The 19,043-nt window shown below is 43.9% G+C and overlaps 1 protein-coding gene across 1 annotated transcript in view; it reads left to right on the forward strand.

The window, feature by feature from the left end:
• Window positions 1-19,043, forward strand: part of LOC118216121 (contactin-associated protein 1-like) — a 47,223-nt gene that overhangs the window by 15,440 nt on the left and 12,740 nt on the right. The window contains exons 5-15 of the mRNA XM_035397147.1: window positions 632-835; window positions 2,349-2,533; window positions 2,869-3,021; window positions 5,995-6,253; window positions 7,264-7,413; window positions 9,484-9,655; window positions 12,154-12,260; window positions 13,469-13,591; window positions 14,475-14,678; window positions 16,847-17,003; window positions 18,130-18,257. Coding sequence (XP_035253038.1) covers window positions 632-835; window positions 2,349-2,533; window positions 2,869-3,021; window positions 5,995-6,253; window positions 7,264-7,413; window positions 9,484-9,655; window positions 12,154-12,260; window positions 13,469-13,591; window positions 14,475-14,678; window positions 16,847-17,003; window positions 18,130-18,257 — 1,842 coding nt within the window. The remainder of the gene's footprint in view (window positions 1-631; window positions 836-2,348; window positions 2,534-2,868; window positions 3,022-5,994; window positions 6,254-7,263; window positions 7,414-9,483; window positions 9,656-12,153; window positions 12,261-13,468; window positions 13,592-14,474; window positions 14,679-16,846; window positions 17,004-18,129; window positions 18,258-19,043) is intronic.

Below are 19,043 nucleotides of genomic sequence, written 5' to 3' on the forward strand. Positions count from 1 at the left end.
TGCCAGTGCATACCTTCATTCATTCATTTCCCATAAAGCACTTTATAGCCAATGAAAAGCATTAGTTAACCTAACATATTAAACATCCTATGATGGGAATATTATACAGTTTGGCATGTCATGCATTGCTGTTTAATGTGGCCTTCAGAGGTGAAATCATCCTGAAAAAGACATTATTTCTGTTGTAGACAGATGGAACAAAAATGAGAAACAAGCTGGTCCCCAGGATAGTTTGACAAACCCTAATCTATTCCATGCTAAAAACACACTGTGTGTGTGTGTGTGTGTATTTGCACATGCGTGTGCGTGTGTGTGTGTGCGCGCGTGTGTATTCACGTGTGTGTGTGTGTGTATGAACTTGCGCGTGCGTGTGTGTGTGTATGTATTTGCACATGCGTGCATGTGTGTGTGTATTTTCACGTGTGTGTGTGTGTGTGTGTGTGTGTATTCGCACGTGCGTGTGTGTTTGTGTGTGCGTGTGTTTTCACACATGCGTGTGAGTGTGTATTTGCACGCGTGTGTATTCGCACATGCGTGCATGTGTGCGTGTACTTGCACGTGCGTGTGTGTGTGTGTATTCGTACATGTGTGTGCATGTGTGTGTGTGTGTGTGTGTGCATTTCCCCTTCAGACTCCTATGTGATGTCATATGATGGTGATCAGATGATGGCGTACGTGTTCCCGCTGAATAAGCTGCGCACGCTGCAGGACCTCATCACCCTGAACTTCAGAACCCAGGAGCGGGACGGGGTGCTGCTGCACAGTGAGGGGCTCCAGGGGGACGTCCTGACCCTGGAGCTGCGGAACTCACGCCTCTACCTGCACATCAGCCTGGGTGGGTATGACATCTACTGTCCCATGAGGAACACACACATCTACCTGCACATCAGCCTGGGTGGGTATGACATCTACTGTCCCATGAGGAACACACACATCTACCTGCACATCAGCCTGGGTGGGTGGGTCTCCTGTCCCATGTGGAACACACACCTCTACCTGCACATCAGCCTGGGTGGGTATGACATCTACTGTCCCATGAGGAACACACACATCTACCTGCACATCAGCCTGGGTGGGTGGGTCTCCTGTCCCATGTGGAACACACACCTCTACCTGCACATTAGCCTGGGTGGGTGGGTCTCCTGTCCCATGTGGAACACGCACCTCTACCTGCACATCAGCCTGGGTGGGTCTACTGTCCTATATGGAACACGCACCTCTACCTGCACATTAACCTTTTAGGGTTTAACTGACAAACAATGTTGCATGTAATCTGCCTGGAAAATGGAGCTAGCTTAAAATATGTTCACATTTTAGAGAATGTAATTAATATTTTCCTCGTTAATGATGTATTATTTCACCCACCCACAAACCATCCGCTTTTCAGAATGTTAATTTTTATGACTCGGCCCGCCCGATCAGTGGATTAACCGCGGATATAACTGCGATCCGCACATCACTAATACACACATTCCTTTTTTTCCCCACCCACATTCACCGAAGAAGAATATCACGGTCAGAGCCAATCAGAGGCAGAGTAGGGGCGGGTCTTTGCAGAAAGCGGGTGGGGGAAAAATAACGCTACACACATACACACACAGAGACAGACCTGCTAAATGACAGGCACACTGGTGCGACCAATGAAAATGTTTAGTCGCACTTGACAGATTTTTGGTCGCTTGTGCGACCAAAATGGTCGCACTCTGGAGCCTTGTATTACGATTAGTTGTGAGTTAGTTGTGTTATTACTTGTTAGTTCAGCCATTGTTTTGAGGAGAAACCAGGAATTATGTGTATTTTATTGTATAAGCTTGGAAAAGTAAGAAGACCTAGCTTTGGAACAGGCATGCTTATAAGCACCAAGACTCCTGTTCCAGGCCAAATAGACTTCCTGAAATTTGGTTGAATGCCATTTGGTTTCAGTTTATGAAACTTTCTTTAAAAGCAAGCATGTGGTCAGTATACCTGCGGGCGGTCCTTCTGGCATTACTCCCTTTGCCCCTTCATCAGTTGACAAGGAGCTAGTTAAGGTATCTGAATGAAAGTGTTCAGGCAGCACATCAATAACGTTTGTGATAGAGGAGGTCATGATAATGCAACCTGTGTACATCCTAGATTCAGGGTGTGGCAATTGTGCGTGCAGGGTAATAAGAAAACGGGCAGAAAGAATAGGATTACGTGGGTGGATTTCAGAATAACCATTTTCAATAGCAAAACTGAAGACCAGGTCTAAATTGTGACTGAAATAATATGTGTGGCCGTACATTTTATATGAAGCAGATGAAGCCAGAATGATCCCTCTCATGTGCCAGAGTAGATGGTCTCAAAATGGAGTCTCTCTTTCGCAGGGCACAGTACTCTTCAGGAGAGGGAAGGCTTGACTACTCTAACTGTGGGAAACCTCCTGGATGACCATCACTGGCACTATGTCACCATCGAGCGCTACGGTCGCCAGGTCAACCTGACGGTGGACAGCCACACCAAAAGCGCTATCTGCAAGGGGGAATTCATCCACCTTGACCTTGATACTCAGGTGAGAGTTTAAAGGAGAGGTAGAGATTCACTGTCTTAGGGAGGTGTTTTTTTTACTGTGGTAAGCATGGGCTAAATCACATCCTGTGCCTTCTGTCAGCAGTATCCCAGATAGATAAACTACCAAGCCGAAAATTAATCTGGTAATTTTATAAAAACATGTTAAATGTAACCAAAAATATAATATTGCACTCCGTAATTAGCCGGTAGTGAGGTTTGCAGGGGGCATTTCTTTCTGCAGAATGTAACTAATGATAGTCCTGTTGGGACATAACAAATGAAAGGTGTAATTTATTAGAATATTGACAACGTGCTGGTAATTTCATAACCTGGCAGGTGTACGTAGGTGGAGTGATTGAGCCTGACATTCCACACCTTCCTGAGAAGAGCAACTTCCGGGGCTGTCTGGAGAATGTCTTCTGCAACGGGATCAACTTAATCAGCATGGCTCAGCGGAAAGACCCGCAGATTCGATTTCCTCCTTGGCAGGTGTAGCACTTCACGTCAGTGCCAATACTTTACCACAAACACACAACATACCGCACCCAACTGTCTACGGCAGCTTCAACACTACACTCAACACTCTACACTCAGCACCCAGGACATTACACTCAACATCCAGCACCCAACAGTCTACACTCAACACCCAGTACATTGCCCTCAGCACCCAACACTCTACACTCAGCACACAGCACATTAAACTCAACATCCAGCACCCAACACTCTACACTCAGCATCCAGCACCCAGCACACTACACTCAGCACCCAACACTCTACACTCAACATCCAGCACCCAACACTCAACACCCAGCACCCAACACATTACACTCAGCATCCAGCACCCAACACTCTACACTCAACATCCAGCACCCAGCACTCTACAGTCAACACCCAACACATTACACTCAACATACAGCCATCTATACTCAACACCCAGCCCACTACACTCAACACCCAGCACACTACACTCAACATCCAGCACCCAACACTCTACACTCAACACCCAGCCCACTACACTCAACATCCAGCACCCAACACTCTACACTCAACATCCAGCACCCAACACTCTACACTCAACACCCAACACCCAACACTCTACACTCAGCACCCAACACATTAAACTCAACATCCAGCACCCAACATTCTACACTCAACATCCAGCACCCAACACTCTACACTCAACATCCAGCACCCAACACTCTATACTCAACACCCAGCCCACTACACTCAACACCCAGCACCCAACACTCTACATTCAACATTCAGCACCCAACAGTCTACACTCAACACCCAGTACATTGCCCTCAGCACCCAACACTCTACACTCAGCACACAGAACATTAAACTCAACATCCAGCACCCAACACTCTACACTCAGCATCCAGCACCCAGCACACTACACTCAGCACCCAACACTCTACACTCAACATCCAGCACCCAACACTCAACACCCAACACTCTACACTCAGCACCCAACACATTACACTCAACATCCAGCACCCAACACACTTCACTCAGCACCCAACACTCTACACTCAGCACCCAGCCCACTACACTCAACACCCAGCACACTACACTCAACATCCAGCACCCAACACTCTACACTCAACATCCAGCACCCAACACTCTACACTCAAAACCCAACACCCAACACTCTACACTCAGCACCCAACACATTAAACTCAACATCCAGCACCCAACACTCTACAGTCAACACCCAGCACACTACACTCAACATCCAGCACCCAACACTCTACACTCAACATCCAGCACCCAACACTCTATACTCAACACCCAGCCCACTACACTCAACACCCAGCACCCAACACTCTACATTCAACATTCAGCACCCAACAGTCTACACTCAACACCCAGTACATTGCCCTCAGCACCCAACACTCTACACTCAGCACACAGCACATTAAACTCAACATCCAGCACCCAACACTCTACACTCAGCACCCAGCACACTACACTCAGCACCCAACACTCTACACTCAACATCCAGCACTCAACACCCAACACTCTACACTCAGCACCCAACACATTACACTCAACATCCAGCACCCAACACACTTCACTCAGCACCCAACACTCTACACTCAGCACCCAACACATTACACTCAACATCCAGCACCCAACACTCAACACCCAGCACCCAACACATTACACTCAACATCCAGCACCCAACACTCTACACTCAACATCCAGCACCCAGCACTCTACAGTCAACACCCAACACATTACACTCAACATCCAGCCATCTATACTCAACACCCAGCCCACTACACTCAACACCCAGCACACTATACTCAACATTCAGCACCCAACACTCTACACTCAACACCCAGCACACTACACTCAACATCTAGCACCCAACACTCTACACTCAACACCCAGCCCACTACACTCAACATCCAACACCCAACACTCAACACCCAGCACCCAACACATTACACTCAACATCCAGCACCCAACACTCTACACTCAACATCCAGCACCCAGCACTCTACAGTCAACACCCAACACATTACACTCAACATCCAGCCATCTATACTCAACACCCAGCCCACTACACTCAACACCCAGCACACTATACTCAACATCCAGCACCCAACACTCTACACTCAACACCCAGCCCACTGCACTCAACACCCAGCACACTACACTCAACATCTAGCACCCAACACTCTACACTCAACACCCAGCCCACTACACTCAACATCCAGCACCCAACACTCTACACTCAACATCCAGCACCCAACACTCTACACTCAACACCCAACACCCAACACTCTACACTCAGCACCCAACACATTAAACTCAACATCCAGCACCCAACACTCTACACTCAACATCCAGCACCCAACACTCTACACTCAACACCCAGCCCACTACACTCAACATCCAGCACCCAACACTCTACACTCAACATCCAGCACCCAACACTCTACACTCAACACCCAACACCCAACACTCTACACTCAGCACCCAACACATTAAACTCAACATCCAGCACCCAACACTCTACACTCAACATCCAGCACCCAACACTCTACAGTCAACACCCAGCACACTACACTCAACATCCAGCACCCAACACTCTATACTCAACACCCAGCCCACTACACTCAACACCCAGCACCCAACACTCTACATTCAACATTCAGCACCCAACAGTCTACACTCAACACCCAGCCCACTACACTCAACACCCAGCACCCAACACTCTACATTCAACATTCAGCACCCAACACTACACTCAGTACCCAGCACACTACACTCAACATCTAGCACCCAACACTCAACACTCAACATCCAGCACCCAACACTCTATACTCAGCACCCTGTATTCTATACTCAACCCCCCCCCCCCCCCCCCAACCTATAAAATCTATAAAATATCTGTGAGGCTGTGATTAGATGGTTAGAAGTCAACTTTCTTTGCTTTTCTGTTCCCAGAAAACAGTGCAGTATGCCTGCCAGGACATCCCGCTGAAGCCACTGAGCTTTGTGGGGCCCAACAGCTACCTGCAGGTGCCGGGGATGTTTCGGAAGCCCCGCTTGGCTGTAAAGTTCAAGTTTCGCTCATGGGATTACACAAGCCTGTTGATGTTCACTAGGTTTGCTGATGACATTGGGTCGCTGGAGCTGGGCATGAGTGAGGGCCAAGTCAACGTAACCCTTGAGCAGCCAGGCAAGAAACTGCGGTTTGCTGCAGGTGAGAGGAGAGAACTGCACCTTTAGACACTCCTGCCCCTTTATTAGCACCTGCCCTGTAAAACATCACTGCCCCCTGAGGATCACCTGCCACTTTATAGCACATAAATTGCATTTACATTAGTGCAACTTTACACCCAGGGCTAGTAGTGATCTGATACCTACTGTATCCAGGTACGCAGATGTGCTAGGTATAGATGTTTTGGGCCAAGGTGTCCTGTATGTCTATGTGCTACATATAGATCCTCTGGGTGTAGATGTGCAGGACATAAGTCTGCTGGGTGTAGATACATTGGAAGTAAATGTGCTAGATGTAGATATGCTGGGTGTAAATGTATTTTGTGTTTTGTGTAGACGTGTTGGGTGTAGATTCATTGGCATAGATGCATTGGGTGCAGACCTGGGTAAAATACATTTGTTTTGGATTCAAATACTTTTCTACGCTCTACTGATCATGTCTGGTGTATTGTAACCAATTAAATACTGTCAAAGTGCAAACCCTGCCTTCTGGTCACATTGGCAGGCTCAGTTACACCAGCAAAGCTCAATAAAAGCTCACAGAAAAGTATTTGAATCCAAAACAAACACGTATTTGACCCAGGTCTGATTGGGTGTAAATGAGCTATTTGGGTGGATGTTGTATATAGATTTGTAGATATGTGGGGTGTGCATTTGCTACTCATTTCAGGGGTCAAACTTAGCTTTTTTACTTGGTTGTGCTGGTGTTGCCAACTTTTAGGTAGTTTAGGTACACTAAGAAAAATGTAAGGAGCACCAACAATAAAATTATTTTGGAAAGTGCACACATCACTCTTGTGACACAAACACAGCTGCTGTCCCTGGTTATCCTGGGTTATGGCTGCATGTGGGATGTAAGATTTGGTCCCTTTCCCTGGTTATCCTGGGTTATGGCTGCATGTGGGATGTAAGATTTGGTCCCTTTCCCTGGTTATCCTGGGTTATGGCTGCATGTGGGATGTAAGATTTGGTCCCTTTCCCTGGCTCTTTCAGGTTACCGCTTGAGCGATGGCCAGTGGCACACAGTGGACATAGTGGCCCGAGACAATTTTGTGATGGTGACAATTGATGATGACGAGGGGTCGCCTCTGAAGATCAGCAGTCTCTTTACAGTGCGCACTGGGGATCGCTACTTCTTCGGTGGTGAGTTTACTGATCTGAGCAATGGCTGCACTTATATATATGAATAATAGCGGAGTTCTTGCTTTTGGTGTTTAGTATTTGAGTCGATATACTCAGTACATAACGGAAGATCAGCAACAGTTAGGGTGCACTGCAACAACAGAAAACTAATATCACGGATAAAGCATGAATCTGAAAAACAGAAGCAAGATATACACAAAAACAATCAGGCACAGATGTCAGTGTTGTGATTCCAAAGCAACTGAAGCAATGCAGATACCCCATCTGGGAATCAAACCTGAAACCCGAAGTCACCAAATCAGCTCCCTGACCGCAACACCACACTGTTGCCCTGTTCTCTTAAATAAAGATAAATAAATTATGTAATTTAAATTATGTGCCATGGAAATCGATGCAGTGTGTCCTATTGCAGTGGTTCTCAAACTCGGTCCTGGGGGACCCCTGTGTATGCTGGTTTTCATTCCAACCTCAACAGCAATCCCAGAATTTTAACACGCTGTGAATTTTTCTCAATTAGGTGCTTTTCATGTTTTAGAGCTGGGGCCCCCAGTCCTATCCAGAAAGGGCCAGTGTGGGTGCACACACCTGATCCTGATTCTACTAATCAAGGTGCTTAGCAATGACTCTAGTGATTGATTAGTAGAATCAGGTGTGTGCACCCACACTGGCCCTTTCTGGATAAGACTGGGGACCCCAGCTCTAAAACGTAAAAAGCATCTAATTAAGAAAAATTAACAGCTTGTTAGAATTCTGGGATTGCTGTTGAGGTTGGAATGAAAATCAGCATACACAGGGGTCCCCCAGGACTGAGTTTGAGAACCACTGTCCTATTGTATTAAATAATAGTGGTGTACCATCACTCCAAAAGTCAGGCTTGCCCATACTGAATATGCATCTGAAGCTCACATTAAACTACAGTAAGCATGCTTTATTCCAGCGCACCCATACTGAATATGCATCTGAAGCTCGCATTAAACTACAGTAAGCATGCTTTATCCCAGGACTCTATACATTTGCATGCTGCTTTGTGCTGCATTTTCAAATGCTCGCTGTTGCATTTGAAAATCCAAACTTTCACACACAGATGAAATCTTGAGCATGCCTTTATCACGACAGTAACAGAACAGTTTTCTCATTTAACTGAATATTTAGCATAATTAATAAAGGAATGTCTTCCAACATAAGTTAACTAGAGTTAGCGTCCTAACTAGATAGGTAGATTAGCTTGTTTAATATTAATCTCTGGCTGAAATCAGATATCTGATAGGGATAAGTAAGGAGAGAATTCCCCACAAAATTAAATATTTCCGGTGAATTATTTTCTTGTTAAATGTAAAGATAACGTGGATATTTGTTCAGTGGGCTAATCCTATTAATTTTAGGCCATAAGGTAGTCCCACGCATCCCACTCCTGTTGGAAGAAATGACCTATTCATGTAGCCGCAAAGGACCTTTTCTGTTAGCAAGAATTTTAGGTGCAGACATTGGAAGTAAAATTATGATTTGTCCCCCTGGTTTGAATGTTTGCTATGGATTACCCCTGTCATACTGTGTCTTTGATGCTCTTTGGCCTGGACAAATTCTCATGTGCAGTTTGACCGATTGTAGCTTTGTCCACAAGATATGCTGCACGTCATCCTTACTGGGACTTGGACCCCCCCCACCAAGTTTGTACTGATAGATTCAGAATGTCTTTTTGATGTCACCCATATAATAAAGGAGGAAAACGAAAAACCCTGTGGAGGCTTTGGGAACCTCTCATATGGAAAACAGTGGGGATAAAATTTGAGTATAATTTATAGCTATGGTAATTCATTTTGGACTCGAACAGATCTGACATTCAAACTTAGTTCATAATTGGTGTATATCGCCACCTGCTGTTTTGGACTATAAGGACATGCAGTCCTCTTGCCACTGTTTGGTGCAGGAAGAAACATCTTTTATTGGGCCTCCCTAGTGGTCTCTAATCCTAGTAGCACTCTGCTAGCCCAGTAGCACTCACAGGCTGCTGTGAGTTACAGGGGTGTTTTCGGTTCGCTGTTTCATCATTGGATTGTGATTGGCTCTCAGGATGTCCCGCGACTAACACCACGGACACGTGCGAGACCGAGCTGAGTGCTTTTCATGGCTGCATGCAGCAGATATTCATCGATAACGAGCTGGTGGACACGGACACCGTGCTGCAGAGACACCAGGGCCGCTACTCCAGTCTGCTGCTGGGCACCTGCAGCATCACCGACAGGTAGGCACCCACAGGTGGGCACAAGCAGGATCAGGTGAGGCTCCAGCTGTGTAGTTAGATCATAGGCCAAGCATACGTCCCTCTGACACCTCTTGTGTGATAGCTCACCCGTTCAATACTAAGTACACAATATGGGATGAAGCTTTAAAAGGGGTTTGACAATGGGTTCTGCGGACATCCCCTGCCACATGCTATGGAGTAGACGAGGGACTCGACTTCTCCGTTTTCTTCTTTTCTTTTTAAATGTGGTGCCCAGTGTGGGGCTGCACATACGCATTGTTTACAACCACAGCCACATACATGCGCGAACCCCACTGGAGATGCAGAAGAGTGTAAGCATGCAGAACTGCACTGGAGATGCAGAAGATTGTAGACATGCAGAACTGCACTGGAGATGCAGAAGACTGTAGGCATGCAGAACTGCACTGGAGATGCAGAAGACTGTAGGGATGCAGAAGACTGTAGGCATGCAGAACTGCACTGGAGATGCAGAAGACTGTAGGCATGCAGAACTGCACTGGAGATGCAGAAGACTGTAGGCATGCAGCACTGCACTGGAGATGCAGAAAACTGTAGGGATGCAGAACTGCACTGGAGATGCAGAAGACTGTAGGCATGCAGAACCCCACTGGAGATGCAGAAGGCTCTATGCATGCAGAACCCCACTGGAGATGCAGAAGACTGTAGGGATGCAGAAGACTGTAGGCATGCAGAACTGCACTGGAGATGCAGAAGACTGTAGGAATGCAGAACCCCACTGGAGATGCAGAAGACTGTAGGGATGCAGAACTGCACTGGAGATGCAGAAGACTGTAGGGATGCAGAAGACTGTAGACATGCAGAACTGCACTGGAGATGCAGAAGACTGTAGGGATGCAGAAAACTGTAGACATGCAGAACTGCACTGGAGATGCAATAGACCGTAGGGACGCAGAAGACTGTAGACATGCAGAACCCCACTGGAGATGCAGAAGACTGTAGGGATGCAGAAGACTGTAGGCATGCAGAACTGCACTGGAGATGCAGAAGACTGTAGGCATGCAGAACTGCACTGGAGATGCAGAAGACTGTAGGGATGCAGAAGACTGTAGGCATGCAGAACCCCACTGGAGATGCAGAAGATTGTAGGAATGCAGAAGACTGTAGGCATGCATGGCTCTCCTCTGAAAGACGTGGTGTTACCAACTGCTTCATTTCATACTGCAGACTACAGCTGAAGCACACATAGAACAGAGTTGGTGAAAGACCTTTCATAGGCTTCAGCATGCAGCTCACGGGTGACTGATCATCCAGTGGGTGTTGCTCGATATCGATGAGTGCAGAGCTCTATCTGACTGTACCCATACCACGGGCAATGCAGTTGCAGTGTATCTCCCTGTGGAGCTACGAGCCACAGCTGCACTCATCTCTATTGTATTAAAAGGCAAAGCAATATTACTGATTTTAGGTGGGGATGAATGGCATTCTGGGGCCTAAGTCAATAAATGATATTTGACTGGTCATATTGCCCAATGCCAATACCTTTCAGCATTGCCTTATAGCACAATTATAAACTGTAAGAAATGAATGAGCGCATATGTGAAATATTGAAGGAAAATATAACAAACCTTATTTCTATAATTGTTATGTGTTTGTATATTTACTTCATTGAACATAGAGCGTGAGTTTAGTGAACTGGCGTGTTTGTAAAGCTTTTTTTGTCTTTGTTTGACTGGTAAAACTTATTAATAAAATAAACAATAAGGAGGTTAAGATGATTACTTTTTGAGCATAGAGTTTTCACTTACTTTACAGCATCAGCGGCACATTAAATGAGTCGCTTCTCTGGCGTACATGTATTGTATCACCATATCAGGCATCTTGGCTTATTGGTCAATATCTATGAGTTATTTTTCAGTAATTATCACTGGAATGACCCCAATGTTATCATGCATTCCTAATTTTGTGTGACCTGTTACTTAAAGTATAAAAACATACAAAACTACGTATGATGAGAACAAGACCTCAGGACCACTGGCTCCATTGCAGAGTAGTGTTGAATCCAAATCTTGAGCCCATGCTTTAATCCAATGTCTTTCTGATCCCAGTTTACCTGTCCTTGTCGATATGTTTCACTTCTCCTGCAAGTGTTTTACATTTTAACCGGCTTGAGGTTTGGCCAGGCCAAAAAACTGTTGCTTCCAAAGGAGATTTTTTTAAATTAGTTTTGAATATGAGAACCATGGATTTAGCTTCCTTTGGTTTAGAGTTGTGAATGCAAGAAAAACAGGTTTCATTTAATTCAGGGTAGAACTGTGAATATGAGGAGAACAGATTCAGTGCAGTTTGATTTGGGGTTGTGAATTTAAGAAAAAGGTTTACTTTAGCCCAGGTTTGTGTTGTGACTGTACAGACAAGTTCAAATTAATTTGATTTACAGCTGTAGTTTACAGTTTAGTTTGCTTTAGGTTAGTTTGATTTTAGACCTCTGACTCCATGTTTGCTTGTGGGTTGTCCAGGTGTATCCCAAACCCATGTGAACATGAGGGGAGGTGCGTTCAGTCCTGGGATGATTTTATATGCATGTGTGAAAACACTGGATACAAGGGGGAAGTATGCCATATGTGTGAGTATGTGTGTATATGCCTCAGTACATACGTGTGAATATGTGTGTATATATTACAAGCATGAGATAGGGGGAGTGTGTGTGTGTGTGTATGAATGCTCTCTCATTTAGTCACAGTCTTGGGGTCGGATTCAGTCAAACACACTTGGGCAGTTTGATGGCATATGCAATTCATTCTAACCTTTCAGAGTAATCCAGCACCTTATCGCAATAAAGGTGACTTTGCTTGTGCCTCAGTATGGTGGCACAAAGTAACAATTCCAAGCCAATGATAGTTTTCATGGAGTTATTGACACCCATGGTCAGGCCACTTAAATAAATAAAAAAATTAAAAAAAACCTTTTGTTCTAAAAGTGCAGATTTGGTCTATCAGTTTCAATCTCCAATCATTCAGCACATTAGGGAAACACCAAATATCAGCTGAGTTATTAATTTATTGTATGGAAAAGCCTACCGTATCATAATGGTATTTTAATTATTAATTATATTGAATATTCTATTTCATAACAACAATTTGATACATACGATATGGTCTATATGGCCAAAATATAGGGAAAACTGGGAAAGGTCTACATTATTTAATAGCTTTATTCTTCATGATGTTACGTGAATCAAGTGTGATAATTTTCCTCTATTTGCTAAATTTCTTTAAAATATTTTTTTTAATTATGTTTTATTTGTTGTATTATAACAATGAGGATTGTTGGAGACAAGCAAACGGATTCATTGCATAGAGTATGTTCTCCTGCTCTTTAGAAAAAATAGCTTCTGCCTCCAGCCTATACATTGCCATTTTTAGGCCACATCTTTTCCTGTTTCTAATATTTTTCAGTACCTTGAACTGGCTTAGTGTGTTTGATTGAATCTAGAGGTTCTTCTTGTACACCAAAATAATGCTATGCTGTGGACTTGCAGTATTTCTTGGTGCCACATATTCATTACAAGAAGAGTTTTGCTACTTTCATCATTCTTGTGAAGTGTTTTTGGTGATTTTCTAAAATTGAAAATTTGTTGATAAATGTTTTCATCATGAATTCCCTTAATGAAATGAACTGGATTCAATCCTACAAGATAAGTGTGTAAATGTTCTTCCTGCGAATAGAGCGCTGGGTGGCATTATTCTCTGAGCAAGCCCCTGCTTAATGAGCCTGTACTGCAGGAGAAGACATTATAAAACGCTAACTCCTCTGTCTGTCGCCATGGTGAAGCGGTCTACCGGCAGTCGTGTGAGGCCTACCGGCTGAGCGGGAAATCCAGCTCTGGAAACTACACCATCGACCCTGACTTGAGCGGCCCTTTGAGACCCTTCAGCGTGTCCTGCAAAATGAAAGGTGCGCTATAACTACTCTTAGTCTCAGTGTCTTATAATTGTATTAGCCAGCAACTTCCTGTTTCATCATGGTTGTTAGATTTATTCCAAGCCTAGCCAGTAGAGTCAGATCCATGCTACTTAAACAAGGCTTTTGCTTTCTGCAAATATTTAATTACATTATCTGTTAATAATTTGAATGATAGATTTACAGGTGAAAGTTGTGTGGGCCTCTCAAACTAAACCACGTGTAGAAAGTAAATAATTCAAAAGCAATCGGCAATGAGCCAATTTGGAACGTTATTAAAATACCATCTAACATGAGGGCATCTACAAGCAAGAAATGAATTTCACATTGACCTCTGTTAATAAACCATGCAGAGATTACAGTTTATGCCAAACAGTTTTTTAAATAAATATCACTGTAAAGAAGGGCTTCTCAAACTGCTGGTAATGCTGGTTTGATCTCTTTTGTTCAACAAGTTGAAATCATGTGTTTAATTTCTTAGATAATTTCTTCCTTGTGGTTATTTTAATGTAGAGCAGGTTTAGTACATTGTCATTTGTTTGTTTTTAAAGTGCCTGATTCCCACAAATGGTTTTGTTTCAGTGACCAGGTGCTTACAGCAGTCTATAATTGGTTTTGAAAACTGCACCTCTTTTCTTTATCAATCAATAACTGTGCAGCACTTAACAAAAATGAAAGCATTCAATGTTTTGATTGATTTAAAGTCCTGGGATAAGAATATATTCCATTTTTTCCTCATGGCATGGACAGCTGTTCCTGATATAATGTGGCTTTAGAAGATAAATCTTCAATAGATTTTTAAAAACTTCTGGTTTAAAGGATTGAAGGGGTTTGGATTTTTGATGTAACACACTGTTGTTGCGCTGCCTGTTCCTAGCAAACAAGGCCTGGACGGTGGTGAGCCACGACCGTGTGGATAACACCGAGGTGACGGGCTCGTCAGCAGACCGGCCGTACCTGGGGGATGTGGAGTACCACAACGCCTCCTGGGCTGAGGTCACAGCCCTGGCTCAGGCCTCAGAGTACTGTGAGCAATGGATCGAGTTCTCCTGCAACAAGTCCCGCCTCCTCAACACCCCTAGTGAGTGGACTCATATATATATACATATATATACCGCCTCCTCAACACACCTAGTGAGTGAACTCATATATATATATATATATATATATATATACCGCCTCCTCAACACACCTAGTGAGTGAACTCATATATATATATATATATACCGCCTCCTCAACACACCTAGTGAGTGAACTCATATATATATATATATATATATATATATAAATATACTGCCTCCTCAACACACCTAGTGAGTGGACTTTTTATTTACCCAAAACAACATGTCCCTAAGCAACAATCGACAATATATTATATATACATACATATATTTATATGTATTTTATCCAAGGCGTTGCACAAAAGTGCATATCAAGTTAATTGGAACAACTACAAAACACAGGTTCGATAAGGTCCAATACTCACTATGTACAGTTATTCATAGCCAAGAACACAAAGTCCAGTTCACAATAAGTGCTGGAATGGAGGTACTTATAACATGAGTGCCATGAAAGTGGGGAATGTAGTCTAAGAACTGCCATAAAAAATTAAATTAAAATGATAGAAAAAATGAACAATAAATGTAAAGTATGCATTTTTCCTGATTTTGGGATTCATATCAGAGTCAAACTGGACAGCAAAAGATCCACAAAGGCCTCTGATTGGCTTTTGAATAGGCTATGGTCATGCACACATGCTGCAACTTGTGTAGACGTGGTCTAAGGAGGCGGGCAGTGAGGGAGAAACTCGCAGACAAATACCAAAATCGCAATGAGCTGCACCAAAATCCCAGTGCACTGCTCAACTTTGTCAGGCACACCCTCTTTCCTAACACTTCGGTACACAGCAAGTCATGAAATTACATGCAATGCGCAGACCGGAAAATACAGCTCCCAGTGTCTCTGGTCAAGCAGAGCTGTTGGTCTGGGGCTGTTTGTCATGGTTTGGGCTAGGCCCCTTAGTTCTAGTGAATGCAAATCTTAATGCTACAGCATACAATCACATTCAAGACAATTCTGTGCTTCCCCAACAGTTTGGGTAAGGCTCTTTCCTGTTTCAGCATGGCAATACCCCGGGCACACAGCAAGGTCCATATAGAAATAGGTTTTGTCAAGAATGGTGTGGAAGAACTTGACTGTCCTGCACAGGGCCCTGACCTCAACCCCATCCAACAGGATCAATTGGAAAGCCAACTGCGAACCAGGCCTAATCTCCCAATGAGGGCCTGTGAGGTCACTAATGGCTGAATGGAGGCAAATCCGTGCAGCAATGCTCGAATCACTGGTATAAAGCCTTCATAGAAGAGTGGAGGTTGTTACAGCAGCTAAGGGTAGACCAACTCCATTTTAATGCCCTTGATTTTGGCATTGTAGTGTTTCATATTCACATCATAAGTCCCTGTGGATAAGAGTGTCTGCTAAATGAATGTAAATGTAACAGAAAATATTGCTGCCAAATTTAAGAGAAATGTTAGTCTATTTTCACAAGGTACATAGGGATACTATGTACATACTTATAGTTTGATGTTTAAACTATACTAGATATAGTGCTATATTTTAACGATCTAAGCGCACGGTCTAAAGCGCATGGCATTTAGGGCGTGTCCAAATCCACTTTTGCTAGTTTAACGGCGGATAATCTGAGCGCAAAGTAAGGCGCATGGTTCAAAGGGGTTGTACTTAGTCTCTGAGTTAATCATAGGTGTGTTTTGGGCGTAACATGAAATAAACCAATCAGAGTGTCATCTCCCATTCCCTTTAAAAGCCAGGTGCGCTTGCACCTTGGCGGATTGCTATTATAATGGCGGATTTGCCAAGTGGTAGGGAAGAATGCTTCTCTGCAGAGGAAAAATAACAGTAAAATACTGCGCCATTGACTTAAGACCAGGTTTTTGTTGGTCAATCGCGCAATCGCTTTCCACTGCCTCAAGATAGCAATGCACCAACAATGCGCTTGACCAGACCTCATTTTAAGACCAACACGCCCATGGGCGCTCAGATGGGCGCAAGTACATTTGCAATTTAAACAACGTGAGCGCTGGACGGGAAAATGACAACTGTGTCGGTCTGAAACTAGCAAAGACACGTGCGTTGCGCTTGGCGCCGCTTTGCGCCGGGTGTGAGATGGAGCCCATAAAGAGTGGTTACCTTGCATGCAATGGCTGATGCTCATTATTTCCTGAATTTCAGGTGGAAAGCCATTCAGTTACTGGATCGGTCGTCATGGCGAGAGGCAGGTGTACTGGGGCGGTTCCTTCCCAGGAATCCAGAAGTGTGCCTGTGCCATCAATCAGACCTGCACAGACCCCAGGTTCCACTGCAACTGCGATGCAGACTACCTCCAGTGGTGAGAGAGGCGTGGGGGTGGGGGGTGGGGGGGGGGGGGGGGGGGGGGAGAGGAGAGAGGGCAGAGAGAGGGGTACAGAAGCACAGAAACAGTCCCCAAGCATTTTTTCAATGTTTCCATTCTTTTAAAGGTCCAGAAAACTGGATTCAAATTGTGGTTATATTCCCCAGAAGTGACAATTGATTGTCTTCTTAATATTTCTTTCAAGGTTTTAACCCAATTATAACCATTAAATTGTAATAAACACTATTATATAATATTAGATTATTGTGACCTGTTCAGCAAGCACAGGGTGGGTGTGTATCTTGCACTCATTAACGTTCATATCTGTAAAGACACGTCATATGTAAACCATTCCTCATCCTAATCATTAGGTTATAGCTCGTTAGAGCAGTAATTTAATACTTTGATTCCACATGTCAAAGCTTGAAAGCTATTTAATTGTTGCTAGCTAACAGTAGGCCTACTTACCAATAAACCGTTTTCTGCAACCGTTATGGTTCCAGGCGAAAATGGCCACCGCAGATACTAACTGTATGAGTTATTGTACGACTTATTTCAGCAATGGCTTTAGTACACAAGTTTTGTGATTTCTATGCCTCCGCGACGGCATAGCCGTGGCCAGAGGCATTATGTTTCGGGTTGTCCATCCGTCCGTCAGTCCGTCCCGATTCTCGTGAATGCGATATCTTAGGAACGCATTGAGGGAATTTCTCAAGGATTCAAGGATGAACTGATTATATTTTGGTGGTCAACGGTCAAGGTCACTATGACCTCACAAAACACGTTTTTGCGTTGAGGGAATACAAAACACGTATTTGCCTTGAGGGAATTTCTTCAAATTTGGCACAAATGTCCACTTGGACTCAGGGATGAGCTGATTAGATTTTGGTGGTCAAAGGTCAAGGTCCTTTGACACAAATGTCTAATAGAATAAAATGATGAAGTGATGACATTTTATATCCAAAGGGTCAAACAGAGCACTGGATACTGGTTGGCGGAGGCATACAACTGCGAGGCGGTATTTCTAGTTTTTTTAGTTCTGTATTTATTTAAGGGAATTGGATTGGATGTATCTAAAGATGTAGTTAACTCATGCTAATGGGCCCTACTTACCTGGAAACAGGTCCTCCGATAGGGGCTGGTTGAACTTCCAGGACCACCTGCCCGTCCAGAGGATCATTATCGGAGACACAAACCGGACGGAATCGGAGGCCCAGTTCAACCTCGGACCCCTGCGCTGCTATGGCGACCGTGAGATCCAGTTCCTCTAAAGGGGAAAATCCTTCTGTCTCTGATCAGTTTGACTGCAGAGTGGTGAAGATGTGATAGTATACATGCTGGGTTCAGCTCTACAGTTATACTGCATGGCCTTTCAACAGTGTTGTACACTGCACACAATTACTGCATCATGAATACATACAAGTGCATTTATCAATTGAAGAGATACTTGGCTTTTTGGGTTTTGTGATAATATTTCAGTCATAGTGTATGTTTTTATTTGGCCAGCTTTTGTGTGATGTCCCATTTTCTTGCTTTAAACCACAAACTCTGGAATGCCCCATACCAGCCATTGTAAAGCTGCCAGGTCAAAGCTTCTGTGAGTGTCTAAAATATCCTTCATGGCACACAAACATGGTCTGGCACAAATTAAAACATACACGAATGTTGAAAAAAACAAAACAGAAAGTGAACTATCCCTTTCGCTGTACCTTTAAAGCAAGTACCTAACTGAAATGTTAAAAGCTAACGTCCCTACTTCACACAAAGCAGTCATTTAGTTGAAATCCATACATGATCAAAATATTAAAGATTTTGTTGATGATATTGTACTAGTGGTACAGCTATTGGCTATGTTTCCGTTACTGTAGCAAATTTACACTACTCTTGGAGGGTAAAAACACCCACCAAGACAGATTATTACAAAAAATGTTGTCAGGTAAAAGTGCTTACACTATTTCAGCATGTCTCCAATCTTGTAAAAGAAAATTTTTGTATGAGAAATATGCTCTATGATGAGCCTATATGACTGAGTCTGAC

Source organism: Anguilla anguilla, chromosome 17 (assembly GCF_013347855.1).
Source record: "Anguilla anguilla isolate fAngAng1 chromosome 17, fAngAng1.pri, whole genome shotgun sequence".
Lineage (NCBI taxonomy): Eukaryota > Metazoa > Chordata > Actinopteri > Anguilliformes > Anguillidae > Anguilla > Anguilla anguilla.